Below are 23,169 nucleotides of genomic sequence, written 5' to 3'. Positions count from 1 at the left end.
ATGGCTAATTGAAGATTTGTGTGAAGGAGTGTCAAACCGGTGCTTCAGTGATTTCATACTGATGTTGGTAGTTTTTATTAGTTAGGAATAGTTTCTGTTTGGTTACCATAACTAAAACAATGGAGTTTGGACTGCTTGAATGACATCTGTGTTAACTGTTTTGAAAAATGGTGGGGAAAATGTGTCAACCCAATGAGAAAGGGTTTACACATTTGAAAGACCTGTCTAATAGGGATAGTGATAATGAAAATGAAGAGGAACCTAGTTTCTTTAACCAGGTCAAAGCAAACAAGAAAAAACTGTAATCAAAGCACATCTTATTCTGGATCCAATTCTTTGCAAAAAGGCAAATTTGACAGCCCAAATAGAAAGACAACAAATGCTATTGGCAATACAATGGCAAGCAATGGTGGTGCACTGAGTTCTGTATTTTGTACTTTGTTGTACATTGTGTAATGATTAATTGAAAGACTGCATCAAAGCAATTGAGAAAAACTGTAATGCATGTCCAAACGCATTTGCAATTTGCTGGAAGGAATGAGAAACTGCTACTATGATGTGCACAAATGACTAACTGTTTTGAGAAATGCATTTACTGTTGTGCAAATGTAAACAGTGTTGTGAGAAATGCACCAAAGCCACTGAGAAAAACTGTAATATAAATATAATAATATATAACATAACTAAAATAATATAGAATAATATTCAGACATGTTTATGTTCGTTTTTAGACAACATAATGCCAATATTTTACCTTCCAAATAGTAAAATTAATAAATATTAATATTTGTGGAATACAAATATAAAAAATATTAATATTAATATTTGGTTAAACATATTTGACTATTTATCATGATTTTTTTTCATTTGTTATTCTTTGCAATTGTGATTTTCTGAAGTAAAAACTGCTAAATGACAAAGGTTTTCATTTATAATAAATGTTTTCAGATCTTTACAAAAATATACAAAATTTTCTCAAGCAAAAATCTGATAAATCCAGTAAAAGGTCTGTATTTTATGTTTTACGATTTCTTTTTTAAGACATTTCTGCAACTATCATTTCATTTACTACTGCTACTAATAAATACGTGATATTGTTTTCAATGGCCACCAGATGGTAGCATCATACTTAAAAACGCAATCACAGCATCGCGAGATTAAGTTCTGTCGCGGTGTTATCTGATCTCCTCTGACATTAGCCTCGCGGCCCGGCTAGAGAGTAAGCACGAGAGGACGCGGCAGTATTTCTTCCCAGGAGGGTTTATTATATTAATAAAACCTTCATTTCCACACTAGGATACCAGGTCACCCAGGTATGTATTCATCGAAACTTTACATATGATGTTTTGATGAGTATTTAAACTGTTAGCTAATATGGCGCAGGAATGTGAATGTAGGTTAGTGGAGGTGACCACATGAGATCGCGCTGTTTAGTATCAAAAATACGTTTATGTTATTGTCATAGTGATATATTGATGGTATTAACAAATTTATTTAATACATCGAGTGTCGTTTTAATACATATTTTTAAATATATAGTATTTAAGACTTCAGTTCACCGTGTTCCCCGGCACATTAATACTAAAAGGGGCTTCAGACGGGCGACATGTTGGATATATTTTCATCGTCCACTTCATATTTCAAGTCTTTGGTTTATTTAGGCTTTCTTATGATTTCACATGTCTTGAATAAGCGTGCTTTTGGCTTGTGTCCAACTATTTCGTAATAGTTGGTGAATTTTATCATTGCAAGTGATGTAAAGGCAGTGAAAGTGGTCACACTTTACAAAAATGTCTTATTAGTAAATGCTACACTGTAAAAACTATGCATAATTTAGTAGTTTTTCATATTTTGTTTATATGAAACAAGGTTTCAGATGTTATTTATATTTATTCTTCTGAATAGCATAATGAGACCTTGATAATTCTTAAAAAGTTGAAGAAAAGTGAATTTTAATAACATTAAATTTTTTTTTTAAGTGATATATTGTCGTTGGTGTTATATATATTATGGTACAAAAAACCTTGTAAAAAGCTGCCAGAAAATCATTTTGTTATTTTACAGATTTATTTCTATATATTTCTTCTAAAACATTCATACAAACTACTGAAATGTCAACAAAAGTCACTGTTAAACTGTAGAGTTCAACATCAAAACTTGACAGAGCAGGGATCAACATCCCATAATGGAACTCACAATCGCAAATAAACAGAAAACACAAAATAAGGAAGGTGTTTTAACCAAGAGGTAAAGTTGGTTTTATGTTCGCACATTCATTTATTTAGAAGTCTCTATATTGTTTACCATGTTACTTTTGAATATTGATCGTAATTAGCACGCAAGTATGACTTGAAAACAACATTAACACTGTTTATTTGACTGTGAACAATGTTGTACTTTGATAGCCATTGGCTGCTAATATGATTTCGCTATTTAGAGTTTGCAAATAATACTTTTACGAAATTATATTATTAAGGTGAAAGTCTAAATGTGTGAATATAAAACCAACTAACTTTACCTCTATTTAATTAACAGATATTTTTTACAGTGTCGTTTTTACTAACACAAATTAAGATTGAGGTGAAGCTGGTTTTATATTCGCACATTTGTTCAGTCACTTTTTGTTTTTGTCATGTTACTTTGAATATTCGTTCAGAAATCGCATGTTAGAATGACTTCAGAATGATATTAGCACTGTTTAATTGACTGTGAACTATACTTTGATAGTTATTGGCTGCTAATATGATCTCCCTATTTAGAATTTGCAATGTATACTTGTCTAAAATAAAATTATTAAGGAGAAAGTCTGAATGTGCGAATATAAAACCAACTTTACCCCAATCGAACTAAAGAACATAAAATACTAGTACACAGGACTGTTTAGTATATCATTTCAGAATTGGCATTGCAATGTGATCATTCACAATACTTGCATCACAGGATATACAATGTTGAGTTGGTGTTATAATTGATCATTTGCATGCGTTTTTGATGCCTGTGATTGTTTAATGATATTAAAAACATTCAGGCATAAGAAATAGTACCATTTGTGACCTTAACCATAATTAAGTTTATTGAATTATTTTTATTTTTATCATTCATTTACTGCACTTGAATACTTTTAGACTCGGGAAATGCTAAAACGCTTTTTCAGTTGTTTCTTTTTCTTCATTGTATTTATAGATTGTTATGCATGAAAATACTCACAACACGTGCAATTACAGAAATGCACTTCAAAAAATAGCACAGACCACAACGGAAATTTGTTGAGGGACCCCCAAATGTTTATAAATTGATTATTAGATTTCATGGAGATGCAAATAGTATAGATTAATTTATTAATCTCTGACTGAAAATACTCACAACACATGCAAATAAAGAAAAGCACTGCAAGTTGCACAGACCACAGCAAAAATTCAGTAAGGGACCCCCAAATGTTTATAAATTGATTATTAGATTTTATTAAGATGCAAATAGTTAACGTTAATTCATCAATCTCTGACTAAACACGTGCATGAAAATACTCACAACATGCGCAAATAGAGAAACGCACTGCAAATATCACAGTCACAACGAAAATGTATTGGGGATGCATTCCCACTGTAGAATCATCCCAATCATTCTAACATTATAAATTCTTTCCAAGTAAAGATATTACGTCATCTGCTGAAATTGTATTCATATAACAATATATATTACAAAAAATTTTAGATTTTTTTCGTGCAGCCCTAGTAGTTTAAGACTTTAAGCAAATAGACCCTGATTAAGAAATGATGTTAATCGGGGTCTATTTGCTTAAAGTCTTAAATCTCAAAAGCTAAATTTTAGGCCTTTAAAAGTCTTAAATCTACAGAAATATCATGTTGTAGGTCTGAAATCTTTTTTGTTTTTAAACGCTTAACTTATTTAAAAGTAGCATTTAATTACTGTCCTTACAGTAACATTTGTTTAAAAGTTCTCCATTTATTTTCATGCTGAGGATACTGACCTATATATTTTTATTATTAAGTTATTATTATCGTCTTATTACATGTATTAAATTATCATTTTTTGATAGGGCAAGTAAAAATCTTTTCCAACTGGGATATTCAAATAAAATCCTTAGCAATTAGCCCTTTAAAAGTCTAAAATTTTATTCATAATGGTCTTAAAAGGTCTTAAATTTAACTTGGTAAATCTTGCAGAAACCCTTTTTAATTATAGGTAAACATTTACTAGTGCATTATTAAAATCCCAAATCATGCATGTTAACTTTAAAGCACTGTGAGTTAACTTGAACTTCATTTTCTTTAATAACTAATGCTAACAAAAATTAATCAACATTGTAATAAATGTATTGTTTGTTCATGTTAGTAAATGCTTGAACTAATGCAAACTTATTGTAAAGTTTGACCGATAAAGTGAACATCACAATTAGAAGTCGTAATGTTACATAATAAGCATGCATATTCAGTTACCCTTTGAAAGACTTATCAGCATCCGACCTTTGCTTCATTCTCTTGTCAGCTGTTTTTATTTACAGGCTATTTAATAAATCATAATTTGGATTGGTTATCGTTTTAATTTTGAATAAGAGTACAAGATGATTTCCATGATTGCATTAACCCTGATTTTGCATTAAAAAAATATGCAATCTAAGACAAAACATTAAGGTCAGTGCTGCTGGTAATGTTTACATACTCAAGCGTGATAGCATCTTTGCAGAACAGAATCAAACATCAGCATTTTTGCAGCAGCGACATTATTTATTAAACACGTCAGCATTTATTCAACACAAGCTCATTTTTAGTTCCATATTTCGGTTTCTTTTAAGTCACATGTTGCAATTCTCAAAAAGAGAAGTCTCAATTTATTTATAAAGCACTTTCAACACCACATGTGGAACTAAAGTCCTGTACAGGAAAAAGGAAACCAATAATGTGAAGCAAAACCCAAAAGAAGTGAAATTTACAAGACATTTTACAAGTAAGTTTTTAGCGCATGCGCTCTGGAATAAACCTAGTGTTAGAGAAGATTTTACATACAGAGGCAAAATAAAGGTCTAGATGGGATACAGCTGTGGTTGCATTAATATAGCATAATTGTAGTGACACTACACTAATTGGTTTGGTTTAGTGTTGGGGTAGGCATAGATATAATAAATATTATAAAAAATATTTGGTAAAATTACTGCTTTACAGTACTGGGATGGTTAAAGTTAGGGTTAAAATAGGAGTAGATGTTAAATACAAATGCATAATTTCATAAATAATATGAATAATACTCTGTATAACTACTGCATTACAGTACTGTGATGGTTAAGGTTGGGAGAGCAAGAGATGTTAATAAAAGGTAATTTAATAAATAATATGAATAATACTCTGTATAGTTATTGTTTTCACAGAACTGTTGGGATAGCAGTAGATAAATACATAAATAAATAAATACAATTAATTGGTATTTTAATAAATAATGCAAATAATACTTGCTGTATAATTGCTGTATTTACGGTACTGTCATGGTTGAGTTTAGGGTTTGCATAGAGGTAGATGTTTTATCTTATAAATAATATGAATAATATTTTGTATAATTGCTGTTTTTACTGTACTTTAATGGTTAAAATAGGAATTTGGTAGCGGCAGATGATGATAATGAAATACAATGAATGGGTAATTTAATAAATAATATTAATAATTCTCTGTATAATTAATTACGGTCTTTACGGTATACTATATGTTTGAGTTTAGGGTTGGGATAGGTGTAGACGACCGCAGCTGTATCCCTCCTAGCATTAACCCAGAGGAATGTCGTTCCAGGGCTTTTGTGTGTGTGTTTGAAATGGTTTCTGGAAGTCACTGAGTTCAGTGGGATGTGGTCGCGTCGTCAGTAGCGCAGCCCTTTGTGTGGGCCCCGTGTACGTGCAGAATCAGCCGGTGTGTGTGGAGGCCGATAGAGAAAGCGCTGCAACGTAAGCAGTGACGTCGATGTGGGCCGAGAAGAGCTGAGGGGTTTAAATAAACCCCGAGAACAATAACATTTAACTAAAACGACAAAATCTAACACCAAGCCGCACATTCGGATTAACCCGACGGCCGTTTTATAGCACTTAACTGGACCAGGTAGGAATCGAATCGTCATTTTGACGCGACGCATTATTGCACGCAAACTACATGTAAACAAAGGGATTTCTCGTGAACTCGATTCGTATCAGTGTGCTTTTGTTGTTCGTATTTACACCATTGCCGAAATGAATGACTCATTACCTGCTTGGCTATTACTTGCACCGTCCAATAGTATTACTTCTGTGTCCTGTCAGTAGTGTGGAAGTAACGTGCTATTAGTAAATATTTAATGGTACGAGAATGTTTAATAATACAACGTTATCATGTTACAATAACTACTCAATGACTTGAACTTAAAAAAACACCCCAGTGGTTATGCTGTGAGGAGTTTGTCAATGAGGTAAATTCCCTTTTATATGGTTTACAACACTACTTTTGAGTGTTTTGAATGAAAAATTGCATGTAAATATGACTTCAAAACAACATTAGCACTATTTACAATACTGCGGGCTGTGCTTTGATAGTCATTGGCTGCTAATATGATTTCACTGTTCAGAATTTGCAAAGAAACTATTCTGAAATTAAATTAAAGAGACTGAATGGTTGAATATAAAACCAATTTTACCTCAGTGTTATATTGTGTTTAGCTGAATCTCACATGGGGTTAGTATGTTAGTAGATTAAGCTATTTATTAAACCGAGTGCATCCGATTTGGTTGCTTTAATTTAAAATGTGCAAAAATTGTATTGTTTCTTGTGTAATTCTTGCACGCACTGAAGATAGAATGAGCTTTTGTTTTGTCTCTTGCATGCTGTATGCAGATGTTGCTTCTCAAAGATGTTTGTTTTCTGTATTACTGGCTTTTATTACAAAAGGAGGGTGCAGATAACATTTTTAGATTAAAATACTAACCATTTGATTTGATCGGTCTCTCAAAAACTAGACTTAATAGGCTTTTGTTATTCTTTTGGCTGTATAAACAGTGGTTTTCCCCTGCTGGGAGCAGTCTTGGTTTCTTTTCTCTCACACACGTGCTCTGGGAGTCAAAGCTTCTTGCTCTTCAAACACTTTCAGCTGTATGTTCACGTGCAGCACTATATTTGGCAGGCGTATATCATTACTGAAATGCTCAGGATGTCAAGAGCGGTTCACTGGAAAAAAAGGCCACAGCTGTAAATGGCTGATATGGGTTTTTGCGATCATTAAAATGTTTGCTGCTATACTAATTTCTTAAGATTATTTTGCATAAACTGTAACAAATATAAAGCGTGAAAGCATTAAAATGACTGAAACTGCTATCTATATTTAGTACCATGCTTGAGGAGCTGAATTGTTAGATGCTATAGTACTGAACAGTATTAAAGCAGTTTGCAAATGATGAAAGGTTGATATTTTGTTCAAGTTAACGGTTGGGAAACATTTATACAAAGAATAAGCTGAAAAATGGTTTATGTAGTTGAGCATGAAGCCTTTGGATCAAAAATATTAATTTATTTATTAATCACGAGAAGCAAAATGATGTTTATCAGACAAACAAACCAATTATCAGTTTCTAAGATGAACCGAAATTGTGTTCCTTGTCAAGGGGATATTTTTTTATATTAAATAAATCAGATATACTTGCATCAAATAAATCTGAAATCACCACAAACCATATTAAACTGAAGCAAATTGAGGACTGAACTGAAATGCTCTCATGTCATAATACGGTGGCTGAAAAGAAACAAATGTCAAAGATCATGATGCTGTCAAACATTAAAATCAATGAAATAGTTGTATTCTAGCATATATTTGTATTCGAGAAATGAAACCGTGTGAGATATGTAATACAAACATCAGATGCAGGGCTCAACAATAACGACTGCCCGATGACCCAGGGCCAGAGTGCAAGGTGCTCGGGACAGTAGACCGGATTGATACTGGCCCGATCTGTGATGCCTTGTCACAAAAGTTCAATTTGCCAGCGACTATTTGTCAATTGCGTATGAATGCAGTTATAGAATCGAGGAACAGTTTGTGGTTTTAAGCCTTTAAATGCTGCCTTCTCTGTGATGTCGTAAACGCCATATTGCTTTTGACGGCAACATAAATTTTACGTGGGTACAGTGCAACGATTGGCTTATTATACATTCTTTAACATTTTAAAAATATTTAAATTCTAGATTCAAACACATTTTTGACACAATATTTAAAACATGTGGCTAAGAAATAGCTATTAACTTTTACTTTATTTTTGTTTTGTGGGGCTGGTGAAAATATTGGCAGGGCATGTAAAAACCTGAACCGCTGGCACGGTCGGGCCAGTAGAAAAAGATCCTTAGCGTTATATCAGTAAACACTGCAATATTTATTGTGATATGAAGACAGTTGAACAAGATGACCTAAAGCTCTATTTGGAAATAATTCATTATTTTTGGATAATTGGGGTGATTTGGTGTTTGGGGGACTGAAATATATATGAACTATATAACAAATTGCAAGCGTAGATGATGTGATATACAATAGAAAAAAAAAGACAAATGAAATATTAAAATGAATCCATAAATCGCATGTATCCTGAATTGTGGTGCCTGATCAGCTTTGATTTCTTTACAATCACACATCCAGTAGTGTGACTATCGCAGATGCAAACATTGATGTTGACGCTGGATCCACATCATGTACAGCCCAATAGTGAAGGGTATCCTAAAGGTATAGCGATATGTGCGTTACATCACCTTTCATAACAATTAGCACTAAACTGGCTGTCTATGTATGCTAATGAAACTCATTTTGCTGTCTTGAAGGGAGATTCAACCCCAAAATTAATATTGACTCACTTTTTATTCACCTTCAAATGGTTTCAAATCTTTTGAGTTCTATTGTTATGTTGAACACAAAAGAAGGTAGTTTAAAGAATGCTGAAAACCTGTAACCATTGACTTCCATAGTAGGAAAAACAAATACTATTGCAGTCAATGGTTACTAGCTTGGGTGAGGCAGTGACACAGTAGGTAGTGCTGTCTCCTCACAGCAAGAAGGTCGCTGGGTCGAACCTCGGTTCAGTTGGTGGTTTTGAGCGGAGTTTGCATGTTCTCCCTGCCTTCGTGTGGGTTTCCTCCGGGTGCTCCGGTTTCCCCCACAGTCCAAAGACATGCGGTACAGGTGAATTGGTTAGGCTAAATTGTCCGTAGTGTATTAGTGTGTGTGTGTGAATGTGTGTGTGGATGTTTCCCAGAGATAAGTTGCGGCTGGAAGGGCATCCGTTGCGTAAAAACTTGCTGGATAAGTTGGCGGTTCATTCCGCTGTGGCGACCCCGGATTAATAAAGGGACTAAGCCGACAAGAAAATGATGATGATGATGATGGTTACTAGCTTATTTCAAAATATCTTCTTTTGGGTTAAACAGAATAAGAGTTATAAAGGTTTGAAATGAGTAAAGGTTGAGCAAACGATGACAGAATGGTCATTTTTGGGTGAACTCCCTTTTAATATGGTGAAACTGTGCATGTTGTTGATAATTTTGTATGCATATAATTCATTTTTATTTCCTTACGAAGTCATTCTAACCATGTAGAATGGTCATGTAGAGTTCTGTAATGACATTCATTGATGGCTGAGTGACCTAGGCCTTTAACCAATGAATAGAGAACCCAGGGATTGATTTTTGCCTGGTGTGTTTTGTTGTTTGTGTGCAGTATGTCTCCTATGGGGCAGAGAGAAAAGGCTGCCCTCAGGCAGTGCATTCAGGCCAGAGCCCAGCTGGACGAGGCCATCGCTGACATCATAAAAGCCGAAGTCCAACTCAAAAGCAATTCCAGAGAGGTGAGACGTGTTTTTGGCATCATAAAGCGCATGAAGTACGCAATGTCTTATGGCCCGTTTCCACTGAGTGGTACGTACAGGTCACCTTTATCAGGCTTGCGTTTCCACTGCCAAAAGGGTACCAATGGCGAGGTGTACAACAGAAAGTTTCAGTCGACATCATTCTCACTCAAGGAAATGTCTACAGTAAAGCTGCACAGGTCATTCACACATCATATGAGAAGCACTTCTCACTAAACAGATGCTTTATACATATTAATGCTTGTGTATAAATGTTTATTACTTACTTTTCTATGAACATGATATGATTATAACTGCAGATCAATGATAGTGTGATATAACCTACTTTAACGTCTGCGATTATATAAAATAAATAAATAACTGCAACATGTATGAACACATACAGCCCCTTATAGTCTCCGATATGATACAAATTACAGAAAAACTACCCGCAGCATACATTTAGTCTTTATTTGGATTCAAAATCAACACGAAATATAGCCCACAGTCAGTGCAAACCTCTCATCTGTGTCTGTAATCTTTACCAGCACATGTAGCCTCTAGATAGAGAGTAATTCCATCATTCAGAGTTCATAATGGTCTAAAAGGTGATGATAATAGTTAAACATGGCACAGTTTAAATCCAAGCCTGCTTCAACACACTTACCTGTAGGTTTCAAACAAGTCTGAAGGACTCAATTAGTTTGATCAGGTGTGTTTAATTAGGGTTGGAACTAAACTGTGCAGAGCTGCGGCCCTTTTGGAACTGAGTTTGACACCTGTGCCTTAAAGGGTTAAACAGCACACACAGCACTATACGGTCACAGAAAAGTTTGCGCTGTTATTATTCACTTACCTTTTCATACATTTTCGGTGCAAATAATTTTTAACCTGCTATTTAAAACACAACAAAATATTTTGCATAAGAAGCTGTAATGTAGCTGTGGCGGGATGAATTTTGGTGTGGCGCCCCGCCGCGGAAGAATGAATGTAGCGGAAACCATGCCTGCCCCATAGATGCTACATTAGAAACACCCCACATTAGCGGTAATTTGTTGTTGCATTTGTTTGTAATTTGATGCGAAGATGATGTAATAAATACATACTTAAAAAAAAAAAAAATCTAAATATTAAAAACTTTAAGATGCTGATGACAGTTATTGCATTATAATTGTGAAAAGAGTGCATTTACTTACTGCTTAAATCATGCTTGTGTTATTATCAGTTGACTACACTGATTATGGCTTTATAACGCTTTAGGGAGATGTTATCTTCTTGTTTGTGTCATAAACATAAGAAAACATCCATGCACATGACATCATCTCTCACATCCCATAGGCGCAGTTAATTACTATTTAGATTGAGCACTTACTAGACCACAGATAAACAAGTTCAGATGTATTAACAGTTGAGAAATTGTCTCAGAAATGCTTTGTATGCGAGTACGTTGGATTTGCACTCATTCGCTTAAGCTCTGTTGAGAAACCCCAGTAATCTCTCAAAACAGCTGCACTGTTGGTTCAGAGTAGAGTAATGAATAAGGACCTTGTGTTCATGATTGTGGAGCTCGGAACATTGCAAGGTGTCAAGGAGGTGGGGTCGTCTTATCAGCTTTAAAAGCTGCTTGGCATCTCGGCACTTTCAAATCTGACGTGAAGACTGATGTGTGTGTTTCTGTCCGCTTGCTCAGGTGAAGTCTCAGCTGCACAGCTGCATCAGTAGACATCTGGAGATCCTGCGCTCTCGTGAGGTCTGGCTGCTGGAGCAGATCGATCTGGTGGAGCAGCTCAAAGGAGAGACTTTACATCAGCAGCTGCAGCAGCTTCATTCCGTGAGTTTGGCTTGTCATTTGTGCAGCTGCCTGTTAGCCGATAGACTGGTGTGTATTTTTGAAAACTAGAGCTGGGCGATTTGGGGAAAATTTCCAATTGAAATTTGCTTTAATCAATATTGCGATTTAATTTGTGAATAAAACTTTAAAAGGAACACACAACACGCTTAAAGTGTATAAGTACATAAACGGTGCTCAGGATAAATGAGTTCACCCCTCACAGATCTGTTTTAAGCTTATATTTACTAAAGCAGTGTTTCTCAACTGGTGGGTCTGGTGGATCACTTTTGGGTCGCGGGAACATTTTCAGTGGGTTGCGGTGTTTGTAAAAAAAAACAAAACAAAAAAACAACAAAAGTTACACTTTTTACTTTTTTTTTTTTTTTTTTTTTGCTTTTCCCGGACTTTTATTTTGAAATGCGTGTGTGACAATCCTACCATTTGACATGTGAAATTTCATTTAATTATTGCAACAAATATGTCAAGCTAAAGTACGACCCTGAATATGTTAAGTATGGATATATATATATATATATTGACAACAAAATAGACTTAAAGCCTCAGTGTCATATGTAGTGAGGTGCTCTCATGAGAGCATGAAACCTTCTAAATTAAAACGACATTTAGAAACCAGAAAACATGTTTTATTAACAGTTTATTATTAACAGTATTTGTCATTTTTACTTTGTAATATTTCTATATTTTGATCCATTTTGTTAAATGACAACAATAAAATAGTGTTTATTTGTAAGTCTTGGTGAATTTCTTATGATTTATCTGTCACTACTTGTTTATGTTAACAAATAAATACAAATGAATTATAATTCCTAAAATTATATTATAGTTTCTAAAAATTTGGGTCGCGGCTTGATGACCATGTAAAAATGTGGGTCCCATGGCCAAACCAGTTGAGAACCCCTGTACTAAAGGATGCTTTACATCAGGGGTCACCAATCTCGGTCTTGGAGGGCCGGTGTACCTGCAGGGTTTAGCTTCAACTTGCCTCAACACACCTGCCTGGGTGTTTTAAGTACACCTACAGGGCTCAACAATAAGGACTGCCCAATGGCCCGGGGCCAGCGTGTGAGATGCTCGTGACCGTAGACAGGATCGTTGCTGGCCCGATCGGGCCACTGATGCCCTGTCACTAAAGTTAAATTTGCCTGTGACTATTTGTCAATTATGTGCAAATACAGTCAGAATCGAGAAACAGTTTGTGTTTTTATAACTTCAAATGCTACTTTCTCGGTTCCTCTTATCTGATTGGATGCTGTGGGCATGTTATTTTTTTCGAAACAACTAGTACATCGAAGAGACAGCAACATGGCGGCAACATCAAGTGATGATGCTAAAGGAAAACATTTGTTTCTAACGTCTTTGAAGCAGACATTTATGAGGGTATGCCAAGACTTAAAAAATTAAGTGATGTTTTGTACAGTTTGCCGTCAGTTTGGCAGGTCAGCCATCTTTTGTTTTGCCATAAAATACCTGCACATTTTGCTACTTTTGTTTGCAAAACACTTTGAATTTTGTTCATTACACATTTATTAACATTTTCAAATCATTAAATTCTAGATTTACAAACATTTTGACACATTTCTTTTTTTAATTTGTGGCTAAGGAATAACTATTAATGTTTTTTTTGGTAAGGCCAGTGAAAATATTGGCAGGGCAAGTAAAAATCTGAACCACTGGTCCGATCAGGCCAATAGAAAAAATCCTTAACATTGAACCCTGACCTAGTAAGACCTTGATTAGCTTGTTCAGGTGTGTTTGATTAGGGTTGGAGCTAAAATCTGCAGTACACCGGCCCTCCTGGAACAAGTTTGGTGATCCCTGCTTTACATTAATATATTTGTGCATATACGTTAGATTTAGTCAGAACTGAAGTTAAAAATGGAACTAATCTAGCAAAATAATGTCAAAAAAAAGATCAAAATTAGTGCACCCGAATTAATATGTTAGCAGAAAATTTTAAATAAAATTTTAATAAACAGGACAAATAAAGAGAAACTTTTGAAAAGAAATTGTCGTTCTTTTTTTGGAATAACCTGCTTACATTTAAATGATGACCAGTTGTTATTATTAAAATAAAGAGTTTGTTTAATAAAACTGTTTTGTCTAAATTCACCAAATTTATTGGCTATTTTCATTAAAAATTGGATAAAAATATAGATTTTTTCAAAAGGGGGTGTACTCATTTATGCAGAGCTATATATGTGTAAGTCTTATTATTTTGAAAGCATTTTGTGTTTTTCTCTGTACAGAAAGACTATGTTCTATTACCATAACATGAACCATTTTCTACAGTTAGTTATCTTATCAGACAACTCTGACACGTTCATAATCATTGCTACCACTGATAACCCATTGTCTATAAAGCAGAAACGATGCCATACCTGAGCCTCTAAATTGCTGCTATTCCTGTCCAATACAAAAGAAGCCAACAACAAAGAAGTTGATGTACATGTAGCGTTTCGGTTCTCCGTGTAATTTCCTCACATGACATAAAGGGCTCTATCTAGAAATAATTGATGGTTTTAGATTGATTAAGATCATTACGTAGGACCCTGTATATGCATAACATGATGAACTAATTACAGAGCAAAGATAGAAATGAAATAAACAGTGGCTTTCATACAGCATTCAGACACAGAACTTTGAGTTATCAATGTAAATAATCAGCATATGGTGTTCATAGTATTAATAATCAAATATAAATAGTCTTTGTTAAAGCTATAAATAATAATTTCTTATTAAACACGTGGAAATGACTTTGATACTTTGCGATGACCATAATCTCAACTGGACAGTGAACATGCTACAATGTTATGACTATTGCAGACGTGTACATTGTGATATGAATGTTGAAACGATATATTGTGCAGCCATATACTAATGGTTTAGAAGCACAAAGAGGACCCATTTCCTCTCAGAAGGAGAATAAATGTGTTTATATATTTATATCACAACATTTCAAGTCAAGATTGTGATTAAACTAGAATTGTTCAGCCCTAGTATTGACTTACTGGTGTCAGCTGATGTATTAAAAGTACAGGTACTTTTTTCAAGATCTCCCTATTGAAGCTACATTTATGGAATCTTTAAACACCGAAAACGTGGAAGTGAAACTCCTCTGCTTCAGTTAAATTGGTTTAAAGCTGAAACGGCATGTGTTCTGTCATGTTTCTCACAGCTGAAAGGCCAGTTTGACCTGCTCATTCATCAGCTGGAGTATTCCGGGAGTAACAGTCTCACCACCCAGCTCACAAACTGCCTGGAAAAGTAAGTACCTACAACGATTACACTAGTTTGCATGGTCTACTTCAGTGTGTTAAATGCATGAGATGCTACATTTAAATCTCCCAAAATGCATCTTTAGGGAATCTCAAATTAATAACAATATATCTTTGCAAGTAATACCAGTGTAGTTTTAAAACTCTTCCTTTGTCATTTCAGGCTTTCGTCTCTTAATCTGACTCCCGAAGAAACCCCAGAGATGAGTTTCCAAGCAGATGCGCACACTCTGCGCAAGGCCATCACATCATTTGGGACAATTGCCTCAGAGGTGTGTGAAACCGCACATTTGTACACTTGTCTGTGTCTATTTGTATCAGTGCTATTGACGTTAAACGGCTTAAATTTGAGTGATTTTTGTTGAACCGCCATCATAGCCAAGTAGATTTAAAACATGTCACAACTGCAATACAATATACATTGAACTGTAGAATACAATAGAAATTGGTACAGGTTTGTAGATCTGTTTTAACTAGATGAAAACAGGAACAAAATAATCATAAATGCCAGTATTCTTTACATTTGAGCAGGTGCAGCCATTGGTACCTTAAAGGCCCATGACACCCCCCACTTTCGGTTAAAGTCTACTTCAGAATTTTTTCAAAAGATGCATGATTAATGGGCGTGGAGCTCCGCGAGCATCGGGCAGGAGTGGGCGTGGCCAGCAGGGGAGAAGGGGAGCGAACAACTGTTGTTGACAGCTCACAAATTGAGACACAAACTGTGAGGAGACGCATGAGTTTATAGTTTACAAAGTTAAAATGCAAAGAAATAAACAGTGATTTAATGCCCTGCTACATTTGTTATTCGTAATTTCATATACACATAACCACAATTTATATCATTATAAAGATAGTCGTGTTTATACAAACACTATAAATGAGGATTCTCCCTCAATTCCCGGGTCTGAATCATAGATCTAAATGCAGACTCAGTGGAGCAGGTCTCCTGACCTGTCTATTTTAACCATTAGTCCTGCTGGTTATCTGGAGGATTTAGGCAAACACAGCAGCACGGCAATGTGTCTTAATGTGAATGAACTCCTGATACAAGACAACATCCGCCATTCTCCAATTCTCTTGCTGCTCTCCTGACAAAAAATGCTTGCAACAAACACACAGCTTTGCTGTATGCCCTGACAGGATCGCGGGGAAAAACATGCAACAAACCCCGTCGATCATGGAAACAAACACATACAAGCCTTCAAAAACGGTTACTGCGTGCCGTGGGTCTGTGTCTCACAGCTTGAGCTTGGCACTGGTCTGCGTCTGCCTTGCCTTCGGAAAGCATGTGCTGTCGTGCTCTCATGAATAATTAAGCAGCCGGCTCTTCTCATAGGATAAGAAAACTCCGCTTTGAATAATAATGAGAAACCGATGCGTCATCATTGCACTTGCGGTACTTCGCTACGTCGCCGATTTTGATCCCGCCCCAAAAATCATTTTAAACCCGGAAGCTGAAATTAGCTGACAAAAGCTCAAAATTATCCAGTTTTCCCCACAATTAAAGCTGACAGGTGCTAACATTGTCTTAACTGATGCTCAACACACACACATCTGTTAATATATATAAAAAAGTTCTCCAGGGTGTCCTGAACCTTTAATGTCTCAAGACATCCAGTCTCATTTGCTTCCATTGATTTTCAGCCATTAAAAACAGCTTATGCCTAATGGTACAAATGTATTATTTTTACTTTTATGTATTGTCAAAGTTTGACCGTTTACCATGCCTGGTCATTTCCCCCATAGGCAAATCAATGGGAAGTGCTGTAAAAACAACTGCAGAAATGCGATTACTTCCACATTGCAGAATAAGGTCAATAGCAGTACAATGGTCGCAGCTTATCAATTGATCATTTAGTCAAGTTTAGGGTTGTCAAAAGTATTGACATTGGTACTGGATTTCTAAAAACGTCCATTTCCTGATTAACATTAGTGCTTCCCGAAAGCATGTGCACTCATTCAAGTTCTCTCCACTGCAGCAAATGGAGACCTCAGAGTCTTTTGCGCGACCTTGGCTTTTGCAGGACTGTCCAGTCTTTTTCAAGAAGCAGGTTTGTATTGATAATTGCACTCCGTTTATGTCATTTCCAACTCATTAATGTACATGCAAAAATAAATAAAATAATAAAATGCACATCTTGTTTAGAAACTGGATCCCGAACGCACTACACCTCTGACCGAGTGGCTTTTGGGGAATCATCCAGTTTGCAGTGCTCCAGTAAAATACCACTTCAGCACAAACCCTCATGACTGGCTGCTTGTTTCCAAGGAATCTCAGGTGAGTTATTGATTTTTAATTAAAAAAAAAAGTTATTCACTTGAGATGCAAGTGCATTCAAGTTAATGTTGTTTTTGAGAGTAAACAACAGTAAGTGTTGGGCTTAGGGCAAACATGCCTGGAGGGCCACCAGCACTGCATGCTTTGGATGTCTCTTTTGTCTTCACACCCATTACAGGTCTTTCAGTCTCTGCTGATGATCTTAATCAGGTGTGTTTGGTTGTGGAGACATGGAAAATGTGCTGGTGGTCCTCCAGGAGCATGGTTGAGAAACACTGCTTTAACTAATAGCATCTGATATGTTAAAGTATGTGTATGTATGTAAATAAGTGATTTGCCACACTTGTAAAGTAACCACTAATATAAATGCATTATATTCCAGTCCCGATCAAGAGTGTAACAGCTGATTAATTGAGTCTGAATCTGCATGATCGGGCCTGATTTCTGAACACGTGATCGTGTCTAGACACCCCTAGGTTAAATGCAACCTTTGTCAAATCATATATATATATATATATATATATATATATATATATATATATATATATATATATATATATATATATATATATATATATATATATATATATATATAGTCTGCGCAAACTAACTCTTTTAATAAACAATTTACAGGAAGAGAAACAGCTACCTGCCTTTGACTTCCAGAAGGCTTGGGGCCAGCTCCATGACCTGGAGTCATGGCTTCTGAAGGAGAAGTTGCCGATTCGTAAGCGAACCTGCAGCAGCAGCTCCACCTTCTCCATTGAGATGATCGACGAAAGCGACTTCAATCTGGATGACGTGGAAGATGAGCAGGAAAAAGCAAGCGACACTTTTGAGGAAGAAGAACTCAATAAGTGGCTTGTCAACTCAAGCCTGGTGAAGCCAAACCAAACCAACCCAGATGCAGAGCGCTTCAAGCAGATCTTCAAACCCTTCTACGAGAGCTTCTCCTCTAGTGATTGGCTATCAAAATCCGACTGCGGCTCCTGCTGTGCCACGCGCACTACAGCTGTGGAGATTGAAAACCTCGGAAAGCTCAAGTGCCTAAAAACACCACCGCCATCCACTCCGGTCACCACTCCAGATCCCATGGAGATGTGGCTCCACAAGACCATCCCTCTGGAGAGCACATGCAAAGCCAATGAGACCTGCACCAGCTACGCCCAATGCGTCTGCGAAGACAACTGCGGAAAAGAAGCTCTCAGCGCTTGGCTCCTCAAGAAAGAGGGTCGAGATAAAAACGGCGTTCCCGTCAATAAGAACAGCACAAGCAAAGCCTCCAGCCACCAGCAGGAGCAGCAGCAGAAGGTTCAGGCTATCCTTGAGGCCTGGCTGCACCCTAGTAACTCTGCCAAATCCCCAGACCTGACGTCCCTGTCTGCGTGGGCGATCCCGCACATTAAACTTGCAGATCCGGAGAACTCCGTTGAGAATCCTCTGCAGGCCGAGAACTGGCTGCATCCAGCAATCAAGCAAATTAGCAGTGCCACCGAGATGCCAAACAAAGCAGAGAGCAAGAGCGCAAAGGATCAGGACGGGAAAGATAATGTTGAGGAGGACAAATGGCTTTTACGCAAGCGGGTCAGTGCACAGGTGAGCCGGAGATCTCTGTTTGATAGAATTATGGAGGGTTTAAATGTTGAATGTTGCGGTAGTGAACAGGGCTGCACGATACTGGAAAACTGACATTACAATATTTTATTTTTCCGTGATGACATATGAGTAGGACCAGACAGAATCTGCAGACAGTGCTATGTCTGCACAGAATGTTGGGAGTATTGTAACTTATACAGAATCTGCGGACGTTTTTTTGCTGTTTGAGATTTTTGCTAAAAATCTGCGTATTTCTGCGGAAGTATTTTGGGAGTATCATAACTAAAACCTTAATATGTGAAATAAAAAAAAAATATTTTTAACTTTTTATTTGATGTTTAAAATGCAAATCCAACGATATTCACTTTATTTGGTAAACAAAGCAAGTCTCTCGGGGTCTTATCGTCTTAAATCTCAAAATCCAAATTTTAGGCCTAAAAAAAGTCCTAAATTTACTGAAATATTGTGTTGTAGGTCTTAAATCTTTTTTTAAACAGGTCTTAATTTTCCTTTGTTCATGTATTGCTATCAAATCTGGCCAAAACCCATACAATCACCAACAGTCATCTCAATAAAACTTTACATTTTTTTTTATTTATAGAGGTCATTTTTACTCTATTTATCATAATAGTTTAATTATTTTCCTTACAATAACATTTGTTTTAAAGTTCACCATGTAATCACTGCTGAGGACACCGAACTGGACAGATTGCTGTGCAAAGATTTAGTTTATTATAGTTTTTAAGACTTTTAAAAATTATTTTAAAGAAAGTTGTTTTTTTCACTATTGAAAATATTTTGCTAAGAAATAAAATCTAAAGTATTTTTATTTTTGTTATTAATGTATTATTGCAGTGGTTCTCAAACTTTTTTCATCAAGTTCCACCTCAGAAAAAAATTGCCTCTCCTAATACCACCATAATGAGCAGCATTGAAATAAAGTAGCGTAGTAAGCCCCGTAAAGCAGCTACAGCTCGGCACAGTTCTAAAACGTGGCAGATTCATTTATATTAAGAATATTTATTATTGTCAGCCATTTTAAACATTATAAATAGTCTGAACGTTAACACTGTACTGTGCTTTTATGTAAAAAAAAAAACAAGCAAACTAAAAACGTCAACCTTTAAAAAAAAAAAAAATATATATATATATATATATATATATAGTATATGTCAAATTCATATAGAAATCTTTTTTTTTTTTTATATAAATTTTGAAATATATGTAGCATGTACAAATGACACCATTTGATATCTCCTTGTACCACTAGAAGCAAGCCCGCGTACCACTAGTGGTACACGTACCACAGTTTGAAAGCCACTGTGTTATTGTAATAATAAATGTATTAAATTATAATAATGTTTTGCTAGGGCAAATAAAAATCTTTTCCATCTGGGCAGTTTGAAAAATTCCTTAGCCTTTTATGAGTTTAAAATTTCATTCATAACAGTCTTAAAAACGTATTAAAGTCTTAAATTGAACTCACTGAAACCTGCAGAAACCCTGAAAATATATCCACTAAAAGACAGAAAATATTAATGCACAAACTGCACTGTACATAAATCAGATGAACATTTTCAAAACTGAAACAGAAAATTTTAAAAACTGTATAAATATAGATTTACACATATTTACTGAAGTAAATGAACAGAATTAATGATGGGCTAAAAATCTGCAGAATTCTGCGCTCGCAGATTCCATGTGGGCCTACTTATACCTTAATAGATTAAATAAAAAATAAAAAAACACATTTAACGTTTAATGTTTACAATGCAAATCCATTTGGATCAACTTATTTGGTAAACAAAGCAAGTCTCTCACATAATATAATAAATATACTAAAAGACAGAAAATCTTACTTTACAAGCTGTATTGTAAATAAACGAATCAGAACATTTTATATTAGTCAATAATAGTAGTGAAATTCATCTAAAACCGAATAATTCTAAATGTACATACATTTACACGGGTAAATAGACTCAATGTTAGGCTTAAAATCTGCATATTTCTGCACTCGCAGATTCCATGTGGGCCTACATACGAGTGATAATTTGAACAGATGCGTCTCTTTTTGGAAAGAATAAATAATTTTACGACAAATTTGGATGAAAATAAAAAAGTTAGTAACCAAATATTTCCACTAGGGAAGTTTTCCGCTGTTTCTAACGCGTGGTGCAGTGGTTGGCACTGTCGCCTCACAGCAAGAAGGTTGCTGGTTTGAGTCCTGGCTGGGCCAGTTGGCGTTTCTGTGTTGAGTTTGAAAGTTCTCCTCTGGATGCTCCGGTTTCCCCCACAGTCCAAACACATGCGCTATAGGTGAACTGAATAAAGTAATTGGCCGTAGTGTATGTACCGGAATAATTGGTGGTTCTGTCACTAGACACTAAGCTGAAGGTAATGAATGAATGAATGAATGATGTTCTCTGTTGGTTCATTTAGGAAAGGCTCGGCCTCCCTATAGTATGTGACCTGTTTTCCTGTATGAAGCTCGGCGGTGACAAAGAAAAGTGGCTCCATCAAGCAGCCACACAGGTGAGGAAGAACTCGAATATTAAATAATTAAGCAGAGCTGTTTTTTTTTCGTTTAAGCCAAGTAAAAGTATGCTCTCTTGTCATTTCAGATATGAATGCAGCAGCATTACTCTAGTGCTATTGAATTGCTGATTATTGCACAACACTCTTCTTCCGTGCTTTTTGGGGATTCATTTTGTCTGGGATCTTCTGTCGACTGAGAGTGATTTGAGCCCCGTGGCACATCGTTTTTGGGAATTGCTGTCATATTTTACTGTTTTATTGGCTCAGTTCAATTCCTGCGATGAAGGGGAAGACCAATAGATTTCATTAATGTGATTTTAAATATCAAGAACAAGTGGACTGGATGCATACAAAACAAATGATTTCTTCACCACGGGGTCAACTGAAATGTTCAAGATGCGTCTATAATAGATTTAATCGCACAGTTATAGCTTTCTTCTTCTTTTTTCCCCCCAAATATTCATATGAAGATGCGCTCTAAACCATTTTAACCTCTTTGAAGATATATTTATATAGAATTATTTTACTATTTTAAGTATGGAGCTTTCTTTGCCATTTCTTGTTTCATTTGTCACGATCAACAAAAGTCACATGCCAGCTAAAACATAGCAAAACTTCTGTTTCCAAACCTCAAGAAACAGAACTGGTGCCTGATGTGTTGAATGTGTAGCAATGCTTGCTGTCAGTCCATGTGTGTGTGTGTGTGTGCAGTAAAAACACCTTAGTCTACTGTCATGTGTGTGGCTTGAACCTGTGGCAAACGATCTCTCTATCGCTCTTTAAAATGCATCCGCCATAAACAAACCACTGATACTGCTTTGTGAACATGTAGACAGGATTTAATCTTTGCACTTAAAGATTTCAGATTTAAGAACTGCATCAGAAATGAAACGCTTTGAGAGGTTCAGCTTAATCTTGGTGTCTGTCAACTAGTAATGGACCAAGGACTGAGTATACACACGCGTTTCTTCTGTCAGGATTGTGCCAGACCGCTGGATTGCGCACACATGTACTTATTTAGGTATTGCTTACATCATCTATAATGCTTCGATCCATTTCAAATCAATAAATAAATGAACATGTGTATAAATATAAACGTTTCCTGTTATCAAAGTAATTTTCTGTTTCCTGACACTGAAAATGAAATTGTGTGGTTCTATATATACACATGATGGCCACTTTATTAGGTACACCTGTCCAACTGCTCGTAATATTTCTAAGCCGCCCATCACATGGCAGCAACTCAAGTAGACATGGTCAAGACGATCTGCTGCTGTTCAAACCGAGCATCAGAATGGGGAAGAAAGGTGATTTAAGGGACTTTAAATGTGGTATGGTTGTTGGTGCCAGACAGGCTGGTCTGAGTATTTCAGAAACTGCTGATCTACTGGGATTTTCACGCACAACCATCTCTAGGGTTCACAGAGAATGGTCTGAAAAGAAGAAAATATCCAGTGAGCGGCAGTTCTGTGGGCTCAAATGCGTTGCTGATGCCAGAGGAGAATGGCAAGTGTAAGCACTTGCTACAACCGAGGTCTGCTATAGAGCATCTATGAGCGCACAACATGTCCAGCCTTGAGGCGGATGGGCTACAGCAGCAGAAGACCACACCGGGTGATACTCCTGTCAGCTAAGAACAGAAAACTGAGGCTACAATTCACACAGACTCACCAAAATTGAACGATTGGGAAAAACGTTGCCTGGTCTTATAAGTCTCGATTTCTGCTGTCACATTCTGATGGTCGGGTCAGAATTTGGCGTCAACAACATGAAAGCATGAATC

The 23,169-nt window shown here is 36.1% G+C and overlaps 2 protein-coding genes across 3 annotated transcripts in view; one reads left to right on the top strand and one right to left on the bottom strand.

Annotated features, from left to right (window-relative positions):
- The first annotated feature begins 1,186 nt into the window (after positions 1 to 1,186).
- Positions 1,187 to 22,482, top strand: ncoa4 (nuclear receptor coactivator 4). 2 transcript variants are annotated; one of them, NM_201129.1, is given in 10 exon segments: positions 1,187 to 1,313; positions 9,721 to 9,847; positions 11,538 to 11,678; positions 14,875 to 14,963; positions 15,138 to 15,246; positions 16,957 to 17,028; positions 17,124 to 17,255; positions 17,889 to 18,851; positions 21,291 to 21,383; positions 21,473 to 22,478. In NM_201129.1, coding segments are annotated over 9 exon segments (1,731 nt in total). In that variant the 5' UTR covers positions 1,187 to 1,313; position 9,721; the 3' UTR covers positions 21,479 to 22,478.
- Positions 7,012 to 23,169, bottom strand: part of timm23b (translocase of inner mitochondrial membrane 23 homolog b (yeast)) — a 35,493-nt gene continuing 19,335 nt past the window's right edge. The window contains exon 8 of the mRNA XM_003199688.6: positions 7,012 to 8,727. Coding sequence (XP_003199736.2) covers positions 8,699 to 8,727 — 29 coding nt within the window. The 3' untranslated portion in view covers positions 7,012 to 8,698. The remainder of the gene's footprint in view (positions 8,728 to 23,169) is intronic.

Source organism: Danio rerio, chromosome 13 (genome assembly GCF_049306965.1).
Source record: "Danio rerio strain Tuebingen ecotype United States chromosome 13, GRCz12tu, whole genome shotgun sequence".
Taxonomy (NCBI): domain Eukaryota; kingdom Metazoa; phylum Chordata; class Actinopteri; order Cypriniformes; family Danionidae; genus Danio; species Danio rerio.
This window is presented reverse-complemented; position numbering and strand designations above follow the sequence as displayed.

What these genes read in the sequence shown, in the direction of transcription:
- ncoa4 (XM_005156494.6), top strand. Translation starts at nt 9,722, where the DNA reads ATGTCTCCTATGGGGCAGAGAGAAAAGGCTGCCCTCAGGCAGTGCATT. An exon ending in AGCTGCAGCAGCTTCATTCC is followed by an intron (nt 11,679 to 14,874) that starts GTGAGTTTGGCT and finishes TGTTTCTCACAG; the next exon opens with CTGAAAGGCCAGTTTGACCT. An exon ending in TTGTTTCCAAGGAATCTCAG is followed by an intron (nt 17,256 to 17,888) that starts GTGAGTTATTGA and finishes AACAATTTACAG; the next exon opens with GAAGAGAAACAGCTACCTGC.